The sequence below is a fragment of the Psammomys obesus genome, unplaced genomic scaffold (assembly GCF_907164565.1).
Source record: "Psammomys obesus unplaced genomic scaffold, mPsaObe1.curated_primary_1811, whole genome shotgun sequence".
NCBI classification, from domain to species: Eukaryota; Metazoa; Chordata; class Mammalia; order Rodentia; family Muridae; genus Psammomys; species Psammomys obesus.
This window is the reverse complement of record NW_026591598.1, coordinates 1,032,806-1,050,887: the sequence shown is the minus strand read 5'-3', so window position 1 is coordinate 1,050,887 and position 18,082 is coordinate 1,032,806. Positions and strand designations below refer to the sequence as shown.

The 18,082-nt window shown below is 53.3% G+C and overlaps 1 protein-coding gene across 2 annotated transcripts in view; it reads right to left on the bottom strand.

Moving 5' to 3' along the window:
- Positions 1-1,348: 1,348 nt before the first annotated feature.
- Hivep3 (HIVEP zinc finger 3) overlaps positions 1,349-18,082 on the bottom strand; it is a 400,497-nt gene continuing 383,763 nt past the window's right edge. The window contains exons 7-10 of one of the 2 annotated variants that reach the window (XM_055610789.1): positions 16,272-16,447; positions 11,066-11,152; positions 6,658-7,583; positions 1,349-5,740 (exon numbers count right to left, since the gene is read on the bottom strand). In XM_055610789.1, coding sequence (XP_055466764.1) covers positions 4,967-5,740; positions 6,658-7,583; positions 11,066-11,152; positions 16,272-16,447 — 1,963 coding nt within the window. In that variant the 3' untranslated portion in view covers positions 1,349-4,966. The remainder of the gene's footprint in view (positions 5,741-6,657; positions 7,584-11,065; positions 11,153-16,271; positions 16,448-18,082) is intronic. The other variant, XM_055610790.1, reaches the window with a different exon arrangement.

The window sequence follows — 18,082 nt, the reverse complement described above, 5'->3', positions numbered from 1 at the left end:
GACTAGAGCCTTTGCTCTCTGCCACTGCTGAAGGTGAGCCTGTGGCGAAGCGACTACCCATAGCCGGCTCAGACAGAAGCTCTCTGAAGGTGGGCCCTGGTTCCTGCTCATCACTGCACCCAATGGTAGCCTTCAGTGACACTCAGTGTTGAAATCAGAAGATGGAAAACCACGTTTGCCACCGTAGCTATCCCAGTATTGTTTTTTGAGACTGTGAATAAACTGTCAAGGACCTGCCGTGTTGATGGTGTCCTTAGCCTCCCTGCATGCAGCATCTTATTTAATCTTCGCCATGACCTTTCCTTCAGACTTAGAGCACTGCCTCTGGCTTTACAATGTGTACATAGGCACAGAGAGGTTGGATGACCTTCCTAAGCTCACACACCCTGTCAGTGGCTGTGTCGGGATCTGGATTCAGGTTCCATCCTAAAGTTGGTTCAATAGTAGCTGTCAAATATGGTCATATGTCATCGTTCCTGAATTTCCGAGAGTTCCTTTGTTTGGAACAAGGGTCTTAGCTGCTGTACTGAAGGGTCTTGAGATGAGAGCATCCTAGATTAAGGTGGGGCCCTAACTCCACTGAGGAGTATGTTGAGGAGTAGGGGGCCATAGAATTGTGGAGAAGTCAGGAGATTGGATGTGTCTAAAAGCCAGGGACACCATGACTTACCAGCAGCCAGCAGAAGCTGAGGAGGCCTCTTCTGAGCAGAAAGACCAAGTCAGCAACACCCAGCACTCAGACATCTCCCAAGTAGCCCCATTCTACTTTGCTTCAAAGACCAACGAGAATGGGCATGCTAAAGGCTATATAGCCATAGATGAAGATTTCATGTTCCCACATTCTAAAACTGTTGGGGAGGATCCAACCTGTTGTCTTAAGCTGGGTAAAAATTGGTAGGGTAACCCTAGGGATGAATTCTGGCTTTTCCCCTTGGTGATGTACTGAGGTTTTGATCGACAGGCCTGGAAGTGAGGGGAATCAAGTCCTAGGCTCTGTGACTATAACCTTAGTCATTCCGCTTCTACGGGCTGATTGCTGTGTAATAAAAATGAATGCTCGGGACAGCCAGGATTCTCCTAACCCTGATATTCTGTAGTCCTCAAGAAAAGATACGATGAGGCCACAAAGATGGCTCAGTTGCTGCTTTTCCAGAGGACCAGGGTTCAATTCCCAGCACTCACATTGGGCAGCTCAAAAGAAACTCCAGCTTCAGGGGATACCCTCTTCAGACTTCTGTGGGCGCCCCCTACAGGTAACACACACTCACACAGACAAATAAATAAAAATAAATTGGGGGGGGGGGAAGAGGAAGAAAAGCCATGAGCCAGGCCAACAGGGCTCTGTTGGGAATTTTCAAATTTATTCCAACGTGCTATTTTTTTTTTAAAAATATCTTCAGGCTGAACACTCAGCCCAAGCTGTAATAAAGGCAATTATTATACTTGTAAAAACGTCTCATTCACAGTACAGATGGGGTTTACAACAAGGGTCGCACACACCAATACTGAGCGATTCTTTCCTTTGTACAACAGACTCTGTGCTTTAGACCTGTGTAGATATTTTTTCTTTTTTTTTTTTTCTTTTGGTTTGAGTTTTTTTTTTTTGTTTTGTTTTGTTTTGTTTAATTTTTCTTTTGCACTGATGAATACCATACCGACAACTGCAAGATACAAGTGTAGAAACTGGAGTTTAAATAAAACCACAGGCGAAACTACCCCTTTCCAGTGCGGTTGCTGTACATATCTACAGTACGAGTGCTGGAATGTATTGCCATTTAAGAACGTGGAAACTCCCTACAGACGATTTCACGTACAGAATGCGTACACCTTTTCAGAAAAACAAAGGCAGAGATTTATCTTACAGAGAGCGAGTATCTTACATTTGCCTATGCGGTTCCCTTTTTTTCCTGACCACCACACTCAGTAACAGCGGTCAGTAGTGCCCAAGCGGTTTTCAAATGCCAAGCAGACAGGAACCACAACACGGAAGCAGAGTTAGCGGCACTGACTTCGGGAACGTTCTCAGGTGACAGGGCAGAGCCGATCGGCTTCCCGGGACTGGCCCCGCCAGGAGTCAGCCGGAGCACAGACTAGGAGGAGATTTCAGCTCAGACATATTCCTTCTTCCTGGGCCAGGTGGGAGCTATCAACACCTAGAGGAAGCTGGGAGATCATTCTCTTATGAGGTCTCCCTGCCGGGGCAGGCCGAGACTTTGTGTCTGGAAAAACAGGTAGTTACCCATGTCGGGACCCGTGGAGGGTCTTGGTGGCTGGGACCAGAGTGTCGACTGTGATGGGGTGTGTGTGTGTGAAGAGGCAGGCCTACCCTTGGTGTGAAAGGGGTCAGTACTCCGGATGATGTGAGGTTGCCCAGTGAAGGGCATCTAGGGTCAGGCCTCAGGGACGAATGGCTCGGAACCACCACCCACAGAGGACAGGATTTGACTTGAGACCTCCCAACCGTCCCAGGTAAGGAGGGCCAGAGACAGTCTGGGATAGGGCCATCTTGTTCTCATGTGTGTCAGCAGACCCCAAGCAGATGTCTGGACTGTCGTCACTGACGGTAGTGTCACAGGCAAGATTGCAAAGTCAGAAGTGGCCGGTTGTGGGCGAGAAGCCCAGGTTGCATTCCTGGAGTGAGAATTTTTATTTTTATTTTCCAGGCAGAGAAGGTGTGTGGAGACTGTCGCCATGTGCTTTGGGGGCAGGTGGGGAGCATTCCGGAGAGGAGCTTAGAATTGTGCCTGGTAGTGGCACCAGCCCAGGCTACACTCTGTATTCTATCCCTGTCACCTAGAGGCAAGTCTCCAACTCCTAGCCTTCGTGACACCCCATTTCCCTGAGTCAGCTGTGCCAGTAATTGTAGGGACTCACTCTCCATTCTGTGGCCACATGGTCTGTCACTAGGCTGCTGAGAAAGGGGGTGGGGGGAGGGGGAGAGGGAGAACAAGAGCCGAGGGGGAGAGTAATTTCCAGGAATTGTTTTGGGTGTAGAGTGGAGAGGTGTGGGTGTCTCAAGGTCAGGAGCCAGCCTGCAGTCTATGGCCAGGAGTTCTCACCTAGAAAGCCCTCAAACCCGGACTGAGGCCATGTTCTTTGTCCAGCTCAGCCCTTAGCATCTCCAGTCTGTGGGGACTGTGGGTTAGGGCTGAGAGGTGGAAGGGAGGAAAGCTGTGGCCTCCAGCGTGGGCTGACCGGCACCTAGGCTTCTACCCTCTCCCTCCCAATGGCATTGTGTCCCAATGGCATTGACAGCTTCTCCCAGGTGGGTGGGAGGCTCCCAGCCTGATACCCATGACACCCTGCAGCATGGCCCACAGCAGAGGAAGCCCTGCCTTACCCAACTTGGACTTTTTAAGCATGGAGTCAGGTAAAGAGGACAAACCAGGTGATTGGCCTGGGCATTGGCCCCATGGCTGATTTGCCCACCCAGCAAGGACCACGCATGGGCATGAGCTAGAAGGAGGGAGAGGGGTGGCCCAGCACAGGAAGCTCACAGCCTTGCAGCTCAGCCCTCCCATGAGCCTTCAGCCACACACCCTGTCTGATGTCCAGGGATAAGTCCCTGCTTTGTATAGGGTAACAGCAGTGTACAGCATGGCTGGAACATGCTTTGTGATTTGGGAACAAGACTATAGGAGGACCCTCCTCACAATGGTCCCTTTTATTTCTCTCTCTTCCTTGGAGAAGGTAAAGAAAATTATTTCTGGACCGTCTTAGAAATGGTAACCACAGAACCTGTGTTACAGAGGACTTGTTTTACCTGGTTTGTTTGCTTGCTTGTTTTTTTAAATCATGCACCCGGTCTAAGTTCCATATTTCAACTTGGGTTTAAATTTTTTGGCCATATTACTTTTTTTTTTTTTTTTTCTTGAAGCAGGTTTTTTGCTGTGGGAACTGGAGAAAAATTCAAATGACTTGGGATAATTCACAAATCCTCTAAGTCAAGAGAAGAGAATCTGAGGAGGCTGGAGAAAGTAGCAACACCATCTTTGGTTTCTATGTGTGTGTATACATTAAACATGTGACCCAGCCATGAAGGAAGTATAACATTGAGTTCCTTTGGGAATGAGGGGCCGAGGGGGAAAGAATCCAAACCCTAGTCTCAAAACATGCCCAGACTAGGAACATCCTTAGTCTCGCCTTGGCCTCTTCGTCGTGCAGGTATTTCTAGACAAAGGAGCCAGTGCATGGCCGGGACCAGGAGGCAGAGACCTCCAATGTGGAGGAGAAAGCAGACAGGCAAACTGGGCTCCTTTATTAGCCCTGGGGGAAGGTTGGGCATGGAAGGGAGAAGGTGAGGCCTACAGTTCACACTACAATATTCTTCTCCTTTTTGCTATTCTTCAGTACTGAGATGCTAGCAAGAGCAGATTTTTGTTCCTATTCTTTCGGGGAAGAAAAAAAAAAGTTCTGGTCCAGCTGGGGTGGGGAGGGGTGGGTCGCTTCCTGCCTCTATTTGTATCCTTCTGCTTCCGGGTTACTAGCTGGGTGTATAGATGGGGTTCTTAGGCGTCTGTCTGTAGGAGTGCTTGCCTCTGAATTTAATTATACCCCCCCTCCCTTTTCTTCTTCTCCCTTAGTGCAACAGAACCTCTCAGACTTGGAGGTGGGGACTTCTGCCAATGTGGAATGTGGTGGAGGAGGTGAAGGGGCCCCTCCTACAGCCTTGTCCCCAAAGCACAAACTGGTCAGAGCCTCAAGCTCCTTACGGGTTTTGTTTGTTTGTTTGTTTATGGACGTGTGATTTGTGTTGTTTCTTTTCTTTTCAAGCAACCAAAGGTCTAGAAAAAGGCACAGGTAACTGCATATGTGGAACAATGTAACAGATGGGGCTGAGCAGAAGCTGCGAGGACAGATGGACAGATGGGAGAGGGTGCCCGGGGGAGCAAGACGATTCCAGGAGGCTGGCTGGAAAAGTCTGTTGCCGAACACTGGAAGCCAGGTGCTGAAGTAGCTGGCGAGGCTAAGTGCTTGGGGGGCCACTGTCCTTGGGCCGGAATAGAGGTGTCCTGAGCTCCTTACTACCTAAGAGCTCAGGGGAGCCTTGACGGGTCCTGGGTTCCCCAGAGAGGTTCCTGCTCCGGGCTGAAAAGCGAGTGGAGGCCTCTGCCAGGCAGTCCATGGAGCTGCTGCGGTCCAGTGGTGGGAAGCTTGAGGCTTTTAGGTTAGCCAGTGTGTGTGGTGACTCCAAGAGGGTGGCGCTCCAGGATGGTGTCACCTGGCGGCCCCGGGGCGGCTGTGGGGAGTAGGGGCTGTGTACGCCCATGGGTTCTGCAGGGCCTTTGGCCCTCTGAGTTTCCCAGTCGGGGGGTCTTCCTGGGCCTCTGCCGGTCCTTTCCTCCTCCAGCTCTGAAGAGAGTGTAAACTTGGAGACCTTGGCCACAGGGGACACTGATGCCGAAGGGCTCCCTGTGGGACTCCAGCGGCTGCGCTCCTGGGCCTCTCGGGCCCCAGTTAGGTCACTGCCGCCCCCTGAGAAACCGCTGACCCAGGCTGCACAGGGCCCTGGCAACAGGGTAGAGTGGGCTCCTGGCCGGGCCTGTACCATCTGGATCCCGCCGATGGGAATGAGGGGGCAGGGAGCGCGGCTCAGGTGCTGGGAATGCAGAGGCAGGTGGCTGAGGAGGTTTTCCTCACTTCGGCTGGGGAGGTGGCCGTGGAAGTCAGGAGGGGTAGAGAGTGGTCGGGAGAAGAGAGGAGCAGGGCCAGCTGATGGATTTCGGGACTCAGTCTTCTGCTGGGGTCAGAAAACAAAACAGGCGAAAGGGTTACATGCTGGACATGCGCAGAACCGAGGTCTACACAGGGCAGGAAGGCCTGAGCTCACAGAGGGAGCCTGGCGAGGGGGGCCTGAATCAGGATTTACCACAGCCCACGGAGCTCCCTTATGGGCAGCTTAGCAGTACATGCTGGCCCCACATTTGTAGGAGGTGGCTCCTGGGTTTGGGGGCTCTGTCTTCACCCTGCTCTACCATGGCTCTTCTGCCTCTTCCCTTCTTAAAATGGTCTTGACCTAACCTTACCCTTGTTATCCCCAGATTATCAGGAAAGATGCTTTGGTCAGCGCCCCCCCACCCCACCCCAAGGAGAGATGCTGTGAGGTCGTGACAACACAGTGCCAGAAATGTCAACAGGGCTAGTGGCAGCCACAGTGGGAGGTGGCAGTGGTACAGACACTGCAAGGCGACAGGGCAGGGACAGGGTAGATGACGGGATGACACCAATGAGAGGGTGAGGGGTCACAGCAGTGTGTGGCAGGGCACAGTGCTGACAGAGGCAATACTGCTCTTAGCCACTGTGCTCATGGCTTAGGGATGGTGTGGACTTAGATGTCCTTGAAGGAGATGGGGATAAACAATTTTGGCAAAGCTCTGTCATCTGCTTCAAGGACACAAGTGGACGGGGAAGGGATGGATGAAGGATTACACAAGTGTTTACATTCACATTCAAGTCTACACTGCTCACTAGGACTGGAACCCAGAGCCCACGAGCTCCAGAGCCATGTTTGGGATTTCTATGAAGTAGCTTGCACAATGGGGACCTTAGAAGTATTTGCTACATGACCAGAAATACCCAGTTGGGCTCTGGACACAAATGACAGAGGGCGTGAATGGGCATCTCCTGACCCCCAGGAAAGCCATGATGGGGACTCACCCATGCAGAGGTGCACAGTTCAGGGCTTCTGCTGAGAAGTGTGTGAGGTAGAGGCACGGGCTGGAGGAGAGCCCGTGGAACCGGCCCCAAGCCCAGGCCACACTTGCCCACCGAGGGGCTGCAGGGCCCAGCCAGGGCCCACTTCCCTGGCAGCACTGACTGTGCTGGTGACTCAGCCTGACCCAGAGACCATCTCCTGGTGGGTGAATATCTGGGGGCGCCTGTGTCTGTGGCACTCTTGAGTCCAGGGGTCAGAGGTGCTCCAGGGGGCACTTCTCTTCCTATGGGGTGGGGAGTGAGTGGAGACAGCTCCAGTCTGGGAGACCCACAGAGATGAGGACCCATGTCCCTTCCCGGGCCCATATGGGGGCCAGGTGTGCTCGTGTCCGAGGCCGGAGCCTCTCGGGCCGGTGAACATCGCTGGGGAGACGAGTCATTTTTGGTGAGTGAATGTTTGCGAGTGAGTGAGGGACGGCTGCCTGCTTCTTTGCTTGGGGACCATGGTCTCCCAGGGGACATGGCCTTGGGGCTCAGGACTGAGCTCATGCCCTTCTCTAGCGGGGCCAGTCCCAGCCAGGGAAGGCCTGGGATGCCCCGGCTAGGTGTCAAACAACTGCTGGCTGTCAAGCGCGTGGCTTCTGAGGTGGAGCTGCCTTGTGGGACCTCGTCGGAAGTGGAATCTGGAGGCTGAGGGCCCGGAATGGGTGAGGAGTCCTCCTGTGGTGTGGTCGGCAGGCAGAGCGGAGCTGCTTCTGAAGATGGCCTGGACAGCTCATCTTGGCTCTCCTCCTCCTCCTCTTCCTCCTCGTCATCTTCATCTGGGTCTGAGTCTGAGTCAGAATCCTCCAAGTCTGAAAACTGGTGCTCCTCCACAGCCTCGGAGCCTTCTCGCCCCTCTGAGTCCGGGAACAGGTCATCACTGGTTCCTGAGGGGAGAACACAGGGCACCTGAGATCACAGCAGCTGCTTCGGGTTAAGCCCTGTTTCGCCAAGCCTGCCAATGAGGCGTAATGCCGCATGGCAGATGACCAAGTGACAGAGCAGATAGAGGAATACTCTGTAAATAACAGTGCATAACGACCTCACGCCTCAGTGTGCAAGTTCAGTTCTGAGGGCTTTAGGTATGTGGATTCGTGTAGTCCTCAAAGAATCCTGGGAGCACCAGGAAGGTGGTTCTATTCTTGCCTTCATGTGGTGGATAAGGAAAGTGAGGTATGGGGGGGGGGGATTAAGTAACCTGCCCAAGTAGGGCAGAAGAAATGCCAGGGACTTCACTGGAGCAACTGAGACTATGTGCTTTTTGGTTTCTCAGTGTGGTTCCACCATGAGCCAGTTATAATGTTATACCTCAGTCTCCTTTTGTCAAATGTCTCACTGCATGGGCTTTTCTAGGAGGAAAAAAAAAATATAGGCCTAGTGCATAGCAGGGGTCCACTATGACCTCGTTAATGATGGCATCTATCGTTCTGGGATAGGGCATGCTGGCTGGCTCAGCAGACACTCACAGTTAGTTAAAATGCAAACCAGATGCCAACATGACCAGGCTAGCCTACACAGCGGCTTTGGCCAGATGGCAGAGCTCAGCCTCTGTGGGTAGCTGGGCTACGCTGGCCTCCGTCTAAAGGGCAGGTCTCACCCTGCCATTCTTGCCCTTGGAGCACTCTGAATGCCAGCTTCAGAGGCTGTCTCCTTATGGGGTTGAGGCGTCCATCAGCCAGGTTGAGCCTGTGCTGTCACTAACAGTCTAGACTCAGGCATCTCTGAGATGGAAAGCCTGCATTCTGGGGGATTACTCAGAAAGTTTGGGTTCTGTTGGCCCAGCACTAGCCTGCTGTGACGTGGTCAATATGGGTCAGCGACAGCTGAACTACTGTGTCTAGCAGAGCTATCACTCACATATACAGCAACACCATATTTTCCCCTAGTCAGGAAAGGTAGGCCCAGAACCCTTGGGTACTGGCTCTGGCCCTTCCCCATGCCCGGGAAGGGCAGAAACAGTGATGACAATACCTCAGCTGTCAGGTACCAAAGCAGATGATGTAAATATTCATTAGGACAGAGACGGAAAACTGTGGGTAGAGCAGGAGCTGTCAGGCAAAGGGAGGGTCATGAGGCCAAGGGCAGGGTTTCAGGCAGCCAGAAGCAGCAAAATAAGGCCTTGAAGGGACTGGGAGAAGACAAGGAGATGGTGACAAAGCCTTGCATTGGCTCTGGGAGCTCATTTCCTGACCCTGGACTTTGGCAGGAACCCCAGACTGCAGCCCCAGGTCTTCCTCAGCCCAGCCCCTCACTTGTACACAGTGAAACCTAAGCACAGAGAAGGTACACCATGCCCCCAACCATCCAGTTATCTCCTGGCTGAGTCAGAGCTAAAGTTCACAGTCCTTGTGTCATTACACTATAGTTCAAAATGACTTTATGCCTTAAAAGCAGATGTGAGTGAGAAGCAGATGTGGCCCCACCATCGTCTTGCTGGGAGACGGTGGCCAGTTTATGGCCCTTGGCGTTCAGCTTCTCCACTGGTACAGTGAAGGGGGTGGGAGACGCGGACAGCACCCCCTCTAGCTGCTTCTCCCACAGGTGGTCAGGATGGCCCTGTCAGTGACTGTAGGTGAAGCAGGGTCCTGCTGGGGAAGGAGTCAGGGCCAGCCTCTCCTGACATCCATCAGAACTGCCCCCAAAGCCCTTCTTTCCTAAGGAGAAAGTGGAGGCCGAGAGGTATGGTGCTTTCCTGGGTTCCCAGTGCACGAATGATGGAAGCCCTCACTAGGACACACTTAGGAACTCCACAGCTGTCTCCTGCAGGTATCTAAAGGACTCCCCTGAGGCGCTCAGCACCTCCTCTTCCTGATGTTCCACTTGGAGGCCTTTCTACCAGTGGAAGGCCCTGGACAGAGCCTCTGGCTGGGGGGGCGGGGGGGGGCGGGGGGCGGCAGTGTCTAACTTTGGCCACATGGTGGCGGTGGCCGACAACCTTCTCCCCACCAGTGTGCTGCTGCTGCTGGCAGCCTGATTTTCAAAGCACCAGTTCCCAGTGCCCGTCCCTGGGTCTGCCTTGGCCCAGGAAGTGAACAACTGCATCCTTTCAGGCTCTTAGGTTACAGAGCTTGGCGTCATCCCCAGCCCGTTTCCCCCTCACCTCCTCTTCTCTCTAGGATGTAGAAGGAAGATGGATGGGCTCAGCCTCTGAATGCATCTCCAGTCAGACCACAGCTCACCTGTATTGGGCTCACTCAGCCTGTGCTCACCTGACTGGCCTGGATCACATCCCTACACCCCCGTAGGAGTTCCCTGCACACAGCCAGAATCCTGGTGTTTAAAGGACATCGGCGCTGCCCCATCACACTCAAGGATAGAAGACAGATGACAGACAAGTTGGTCCCCTGCCTTTCATGGCACCTTCTCTGGGCTTTGCTCTTCCTTGACTTGAAGTGGGACAATACAAGCATCTATTGTGTGTTACAGGGACTTGAACAAGACACTATCTATAATGGCCTGATGTGCATTTTGATAGCATGGGGACCATAGTCTTTGAAGATGGTGCTCTGAGTTCTCTGTTCTAAACACTGATTTATTCAACGTCAAAGGAAACCCGATTTAACTCTCACTAGACCGCTCTTCACAAACAAACAATATCCCCCCAACTTTCTCCTTTCTTTTCTTCCCTCCCCTCCTCTATTTTCCTCTCTCCTCTCCTCCTCTTGTCACACTAAGTCCTGATCCTGATTTCAGAGACTCTGTAGTTAAGGTGTGTCACTTCTGGAATACCTACCCATCCATCTGCCCAAGTCCCTTTGGCCTCCTGAACGGCCTCCCTCCTTACCCTGCCCCCTGCCCCGTCTGCTTATCAGTCTGCCCCTAGTTTGCCTTTGATACTGGAGGGCTATAGCCAGGCTGTAGTGACCGAACAGGGATGGGAAAGGGACGGGCCTATGGGATCTACCTTTGACTTTCCCAGTGACACTCCCAGCTCATGTGTTAGGCTCATGGCAGAGCAGGCATGAGGAGGGGTATGTAGCTTAAAGCTAAATGCCCAAAGATCCGTCCAGGTTCTGCTAAGACAACTCAGGGCACGTGTTTAGAATGTGCTCGGTATTGCTTGTAGTTACTCATGAGCTCGCATTCAGCAAGTCTGAGCTCCCACCGCTGCTGGCATTCTACCGGAACGCTGCATCATATTGCACAGTAGCTGGCCGTGCGGCACTGGGGAGCATTTTATGAATTTAACATTTGCTTCCCAGCTGTTCAGCAAACCAGAGGGAGGAACTGCAAAGGAGGGAGGGAGGGAAAAGAAGGGGGACAGTAGTAGAAATGAGGGTGCTGGAAAGGGGGAGGGGCAGGGGAGACAGAGTGGGGTGGAGTTGGGAAGTGGAGAGGGAGTTAGGGGGAGAGGAGGCTGGCACAGTACCTTCTTCGGCTTCCAGCTCCTCCAGCACCCCCGTCTCTTGGCACTTTTTGCTGTGGGCTTTCGACTTCATGTGCTTAGTCAGATTCCCTGGAACGAGAGGATCACAGACTCAGGCCTGGTGGCGGGGAGAGGGAGAGAGGGCCGGGACGAATGGAGGGAACATATAGCTGCCAGGCCATGGCTTCTTAGACCGCACCCCCCCCCCCCCCGTAGTGTCCAGCCAGACTATGCAGCCATAACTGCTGCTGAAAGTAAAACGTAGGAGCTGGAGTAAGGCAGGCATGTGGCTGGGAGGGGAGGGAGGGTACAGTGAGAACCCAAGGGGCTAGCTAAAACACAAACAAAAGAGAAATTGAGAGACTATTTGAGTGCATGTTTTCCCCTGCTTCTGTCTTATGTTTGGGCCCAGGAGCTGGTGACACACTTAGATAAGATAATTTACACTCTTCAATGCCAGACTGACACCTACTAACACAGTAGGTGTGGGCTGAGAAGTCCTCCTGACAGAGTATGCTTCTAGGCCACCCATAAGGCCAAACCTTAGGGTCTAAGTAGAGGAGCCAGGGTGTGGCTTCTTGTAAGCAGTGAGGTGTGTGGGCAAGGGACATGAGCGCCACAAGGCTCTAGGGTCCAGGCTGAGATTTTCTTACAGAAGTCCCCTTCCTTGGGCACAAGGTCTAGAGTGCTTTGGGAACAGGCTGTCGGAGGCTCTATGAAGCCCTGAGGTGCTGCCCCAACTTGTAAGCCTGGCCCCACAGGCTGAGGAGCCAGAGCTGCAGTTCCAGGACAGCAGCAGCAGTGTCGGGCTCCTCACTGTGCACACGTCACAGGGTGATGACCTGTGACGAGCAGGTCCTGGGAGGAGGGGCTCCCTGTCCTGTGCCCAGGGAACACAGGCAGACGCCACGCGGAGGTCCTTCGGGTTGTGCTCTGAGGATTGCTGAATCTCCACGTGGCTGATCACAGAACATGCCAGAAGCTCTCGAGTCAGGTACATGGTCTCACGGGCCTTAAACAGTCAAGTGTGGATGGATAGATGATGGATGGATGGATGGATGGATGGATGGATGGATGGATGGGGAATAGAAAGATGAAGTCTCTAGAAATGACTGCAAAGAGGGACTAGGGGGAAGACAAATGGATAATCGCACAGAAGAATATGGAGAGAAAGAACAGGAGTGTGGCGACGGAGGGGTGGGACGCTGGGTGGACGGGCGAGCAGATGATAGACAGATGGATCAGGTGAGTACAGTGAAGCAAAATAAATGGGAAGGACGGGTGGAAGTTTTCTGTGAGCAGATGGGGGATGGGAAGCTATGTGAACAGAGGAATGGATGTCCACATATGGGGATGTGTGGGAGGCCACACAGGAGGATAAAAGGAGAATGGGCAGCTGAAAGGACAGCCAGACAAATGGAGATGGGAAGACAAGAAAATCTGTGAGAGGGGACATGAAGGGGATACTGTTAGATGAATGGACAGGAGAGGGGGCTGATGGGAAAAGAGATGGATAGACCTGTGAACACAGGGATTGCTCAAAGCTTAACCAAGGGTCATCATCACCCAGAAATGTCAGGTTTTGCAGGGGAGGCACAAGTGAGATTCCCTAGGTTGGTGAATATGGTGGCTGAGACTAGAGTGGCGCTAACTCTTTCCCCACTCATCATTTCAGACTCTACCCTGCCCAGCATGGGCCTCCCTCCTGCATCTGGTCAGAGACTTCCCCATTCAGTCTCACGCCCTTCATGTTCATTGTCTGAGTGGAGCAGTAAGCAGGTAAGACAAGAGAGCTGTGGGCCAGAGATCCCAACTGTCCAGAGGCTCCGATCCTTGGGTCCCTTCTTAGGTCACAGAGGTCGGGAGTGCTCCTCACGCTGGTGTCATCTGTCAGATACACTTTACCCGGAGAGTTTACATTTCTCTTCATCCATGCCAGACCCAGAGAGCAGTGTTTGTAGTCTCCCAAGAAAGGTACCCAGAAGCAAAGTGCTAGATGGAACTTCATGTTGCTCACCCCCACTAGGCTTACTCCCTCTGCTTCTGACCTAACTCTGGGCTCTGGTGCTGATGATATCACTGGGCGGGATCCTTGGCTGTCCTGGGTGCTGGCAGGGCTCCTGTAAACCAGTAAAGTGAAGCAACCGGCCCGGAGCGACACTGTTGGCTACTAGTGTCAAGCCCTGGCTAGACTCAGGTCTTAGGACCCTCTGGTATGGCCGGCCTTGCTATAGAAGAGTGGATCTAAATGGCTCTGAATGGCCTAGTTGGAGCATGGGGTGGGTCTGGGCTCTTGAAGATGGCTACTGCTATAGCCCTGTGCTCTTGAGTACACTTTTCAATGCCCCTCACCCCGTGGGGCGTTTCTGTATCTTTAAGGTAATACCCGCCTCGTGGGAACACTGAGAAGATCTTAAGACAAAACATGTGGGAGTGGACGGTGGCTGGCACAGAGCAGGCTCCCCCCCCCCCAACAATCTCTTTTATTTAATGTTGTGCCTGGGATGCAGCCCAGGGCCTTGTGAATGGTAGGCAATCACTCCGCTGGTGGGCCACGTCTCTGGCTCTGACTCTGCCAGGCGCTGTGCTGGATGAGGAGGGGCCTGCTGAGAACAGGAAGCTCTCACCCTTGGGTAGGGAGCTCCGAGGCTCTCAGAAGAGGTACGAGAAAACCCACCACCCAAAGGCCTAGCCTTCTTCCATCAACATCCTAGGAAGAAGGCTTGCCCAGCCAAGGTTTTCCCAGTCAACCTAGCCCCCGTGGACAGCCCAGCCTGGCCTCTGGGAGTGAGTGGCTGGAAGACCAGGTTGTCTGGGAGAGGAGCTAATGCCAGTAAAGAGCACAGGACAATCACCGTGTCCGTGGCTCAGCCACCCAGTGGCGTCTGGGAAGAATCTAAAAAGAGGAAAGGGACCCTCCTAGGTCTAGCCTGCTACCTCCTCCTGCCCCATCCACTGAGACCTTCCCCAAGGAGTTCGCAGAGGCCAAACTGCCACCTCCGTGTGTGACAGACACAGAGACAAGACACAAACAGGCAGACGGAGACAGACAGGAAGGGTCTCCCGGCACAGGCACGGCCAGGTGGTGCAGACAGGGTGCGAGGTCTTCCCGGCACGGCCTCAGTACCCATACATCCTGGCTGGAGCCACAGCTCAAGAGCAAGACCTGGCTGGGAGGCAGACAGACAGACCCTGAGAGGAGTCATAACCGACAGTCAACAGGGCTCCAGAGACATGGCCCCAATGAAAGCCAGGCGCTGGAGCCTTCTGCCCTCCCTTCCTCCCTAAGGGGAAGCTCTCCTTGTTCTCATCTATCGTCAGCCCTGCACGCTCCGTGCTGGACATGAAGTGCGAGATTCCATATTTCAAATTCACTTTTCCTGTCCTTGGCTCAGAGGCCCAAGGGAGGACAAACTTAGCTTGCTCCTGGACCTTGGCCAAGAGCAAAGCCCAGCCTCCCCAAGGGACTCTCTGTACTTCCGGAAATGTAAAGGCCACGGTCCCCCGGGCTGTACTAGCAGGACCATCTGGATCTCTGGGGTGGCCCAGAGACAGAGAGACCCAGGGCAAGTTCCCAGAGGACAAACTGCCACCTCAAACAGAATGAGTGAGGTGGAGGAACTAAGCAGAGCTCCTTGGGGAGGTGGGAGCAGGCACAGGTGCACTGGGGGTGGCCTGGGTGGGGAGCTTTCTCAGGCCTCTTCATGCTGAGGACAGAACACTGTGATTCCTCAGACACACCTGGAAGAGGGACAGTATTTGTGGCCACCTAGAGGTGGCTTCCTCCGGTGGAGGGAGAAGGACGAGGGCATTGTGTCTTTGTGACAGAGGCCTCTTCTGGCCCAACCAAGAAGCTCTCCACTTTCAAAGTTAAAGGCTTCCTTGTTTAAGCTCTCAGTCAGTGATTCCCATCTCTCTTCCGCAAAACCCCAGAAGAAGCGAGGCTGGAGGTGGGGGTGTGGGATAGGCGACCCACACATGTTAAGCTGGACGGTTTTGGGTCTGGCAGGGCCCGTTTAACTGTCTCCTCAGCACCTTTTGAGACATTGTTTCTGAAATGCTAAGAAAGAGGAGCAGGAAAGGAAAGCAGAAGATGGGTGTCTCTATCCAACTCCAAACCTCGGTGGGGAACTCTGAACCTGGTTCGAAGATGATGATGATAAGACAGGGGGTCACCATCAGCTAACTGTTAAGAACTGAGAAGTGGAACATGCCGGAAAAGAGGCCGCTGAGACTATGACAAAGAACACCTGACATAGTTACAGAAGGCAACAGGAGGCCTCTCCTGTTCTCAGCTGCTGCCCTGCCCCTTTTGTTTCAGAAGAAAAGACAAGCAGAAAGCCAAGGTCTGCCTTGAGTTCTGTCTCTGGAGCCCCCTGTGGCTCTTCCTCTAGTTAACTCAGAAGAGAAGACAGGATCTTCCATCTGCAAGGTATGAGAGGCAAAACCCACCACCAGGGTTGCTGAGCACCCCAGCTTCCTTGCAAGGCCTGCTATCTTTCTCTGCGAGGAAGCTACAGGACCTCTCAGCAAGGGATGAGCCCCATCCAAGAACCCTGCTTGTCCCACCAGGGCCTGGAGACTACAGCAGGCCCAGGCCGCCATCACCCATCATAGCTCTCTGAGATGCACTCCTCAGCAACCAATCCTTCCACTCACAGATGGCTGCCAGTCTCTATCCCGACTCTGATGTGGGGCGCGGCTGGAAAGCTGAAAGCTATCAGGATGGGAGTGGGTATAGGTTGCAGCCGGGCCCTATGCTGGATGCTGCGGAGAAGCCGGGTGGGTCAGAGAATGCTGGGTGCGGTGAGGAGGGGTGGCGAAAGGTGAACATGCAGGTGTGTTGTGGGGCTCCAGGTGGAATGGCTCTCCTAATGCAAGAGTGACTTCGACAAGTATGCATGCCAGGTGTCGTCAGATCCATGGAGGACATGCGAAGGTGGGGCGATGAGAGCTACAGAAAACCACCTTAAGTGTGGACTCGATGTTACAGAATATGGGCGTGAGTTTATGTGCAGGGTCCGGGTCTTGACGGTGGCAGCTGTGGGCATCACTGACCAGTCTGGAGCCACTGCTCTGCCATGGGTACCAAGTGGAGTGCAGGATATGGGGGTACTCCAGGCCCCCAGGCATTGGGCTCTGTGCTGGGGCTCCCTCAGTGGGGATCCCTGCCATGGGCAGGGCTGTGCCCCAGCTGACTGTCTCTTACCTTTGGTTTTAAAAGCAAAGTGACAGTGCTTGCACACATAGGGCCGGACGTCAGTGTGGGTGCGGATGTGTTTCTTCAGCATGCTGGGCTTCTTGCAGCGAATTCCACATTCCTCACAAACATATTTCCCTCGGCCGCGGCCTCGCACATATATATACTCTTCGTTTGATTTGTACCTGTGAGCAACAGGTGTCATGTAAAGGAAAAAAAAAAAAAAAGGCGAAGAGGCAGAGTCCCACCTCAGAAGACGAGTGTGCTCCCTAGCTGCGCCCAGCCACGTTTGTAGGACACTGGGTGAGGAGGATGTGCTACAGAGGACTACAGAGTTGAAAGGGACTCAGCTGGCCTGAGGATCCACCATGGACCCCTGCAGCCCAGTGTCAGATAGGTGGGATGGAAGAGTCCCTTTCCCCAGAGCCACAGGCGCCATTTTTTTTTCTTTTCCTGGCAGGAAAGGAAAGAATGCTAAAGTTGCAAATTCCCTGCTGGCTGCCTTCCCACAGCCAGCTGCTGCTGTGGCTCTACCACAGAGAACAGCCACTGGAGGCCACCAGAGCCACACACAGAGAGGAAAACCCACAAAGGAACAGCCACTCATCAAGCCTTTCACTTGAATTAAGTCACTGTCTCCACGCAAGAAAGAGCAAAACAAGTTCAGAGAGGTGAGACACTCACCCAATTACCTAGGCAGAAAGGGGCTGAAGTAGAGTCTGTGCCTGCCCACACCAAGCTGTCCATCCAGGCAGCTGATCAGGAAGCCACCCAGACCTGTGTATGAGGGGGTACATGGAACCACCCTTGTTTTCCTGGGTACAGGTTGTGAACGAGGATCCCTGATCTCTCATCCTCATCCCATTTTGGCCAAGCTGGAAGTACATAGCACCTAGATTATTCCCAGCAGACGAGGAAGGTCACCAGCTCTCAGCATCACGAGCAGGCATCCCACTTTCTCAGGCTACAGATACCTTCGACCCCAAGTCAGAATGTCATTTCCATACCAAGAAAGAAGCCCACGAGTGCCATGGGCACAGCCAGGTAGCCAGCTCTGTGGTCTAACGCTATCCGTGCAGGTGTAGGTGAAGAAGCAGGAGGGATGGTTCTGGAAGATCCAGGAGGTAACTTCCTGCCTCAGAAGCCAGTTGGCAGGAAGAGGCACATCTCCTCAATGCCCTTAGCAAGAACTGCCCATCATCCGATCTCACTGGAGATGGCAGGTGGATGGCAGAGAGATGACAGCAGTCTCTGGGGCTCAAGACTGCTCCGACAGGCAGCTCAGGGCTGAGGGATGTAACAAGGATGGGCTCAGAGGAGGAGCTTTTAGACAGAGAGCCGCAGGCGGTGGTGGGAGGTTTACCTCACCTTCCACACCACAAGCACACACTCCTCATGCTGATACACTCACACCTCACACAAACAATCACACGTTCCTCACACCTCACAATCACACCCCAAACACCCATAGTCACCTTCACACCCTTAACAGCCAGAATCACACACTTCTTACCACCAATCACAACTCATACCCTCGTACCAACAGTCCACACATCCCAAAGGCCCACAGTCACCCTGGAATTCACGCCGTCACACGGTCCTCACCCTCAGTCACACCCTCACAGCAACGGTCACGTACCGCTCACCTCAGTCACCCTTACACTCTCATACCCAGTCACACACTCTTCAAGTATATCCACACCTCTACTCTCACGCCTGTATTCTACAGTTACACTCCACATATCTCTATTTCTACCGTATCTATCTATCTATCTATCTATCTATCTATCTATCTATCTATCTATCTATCTATCTATCTA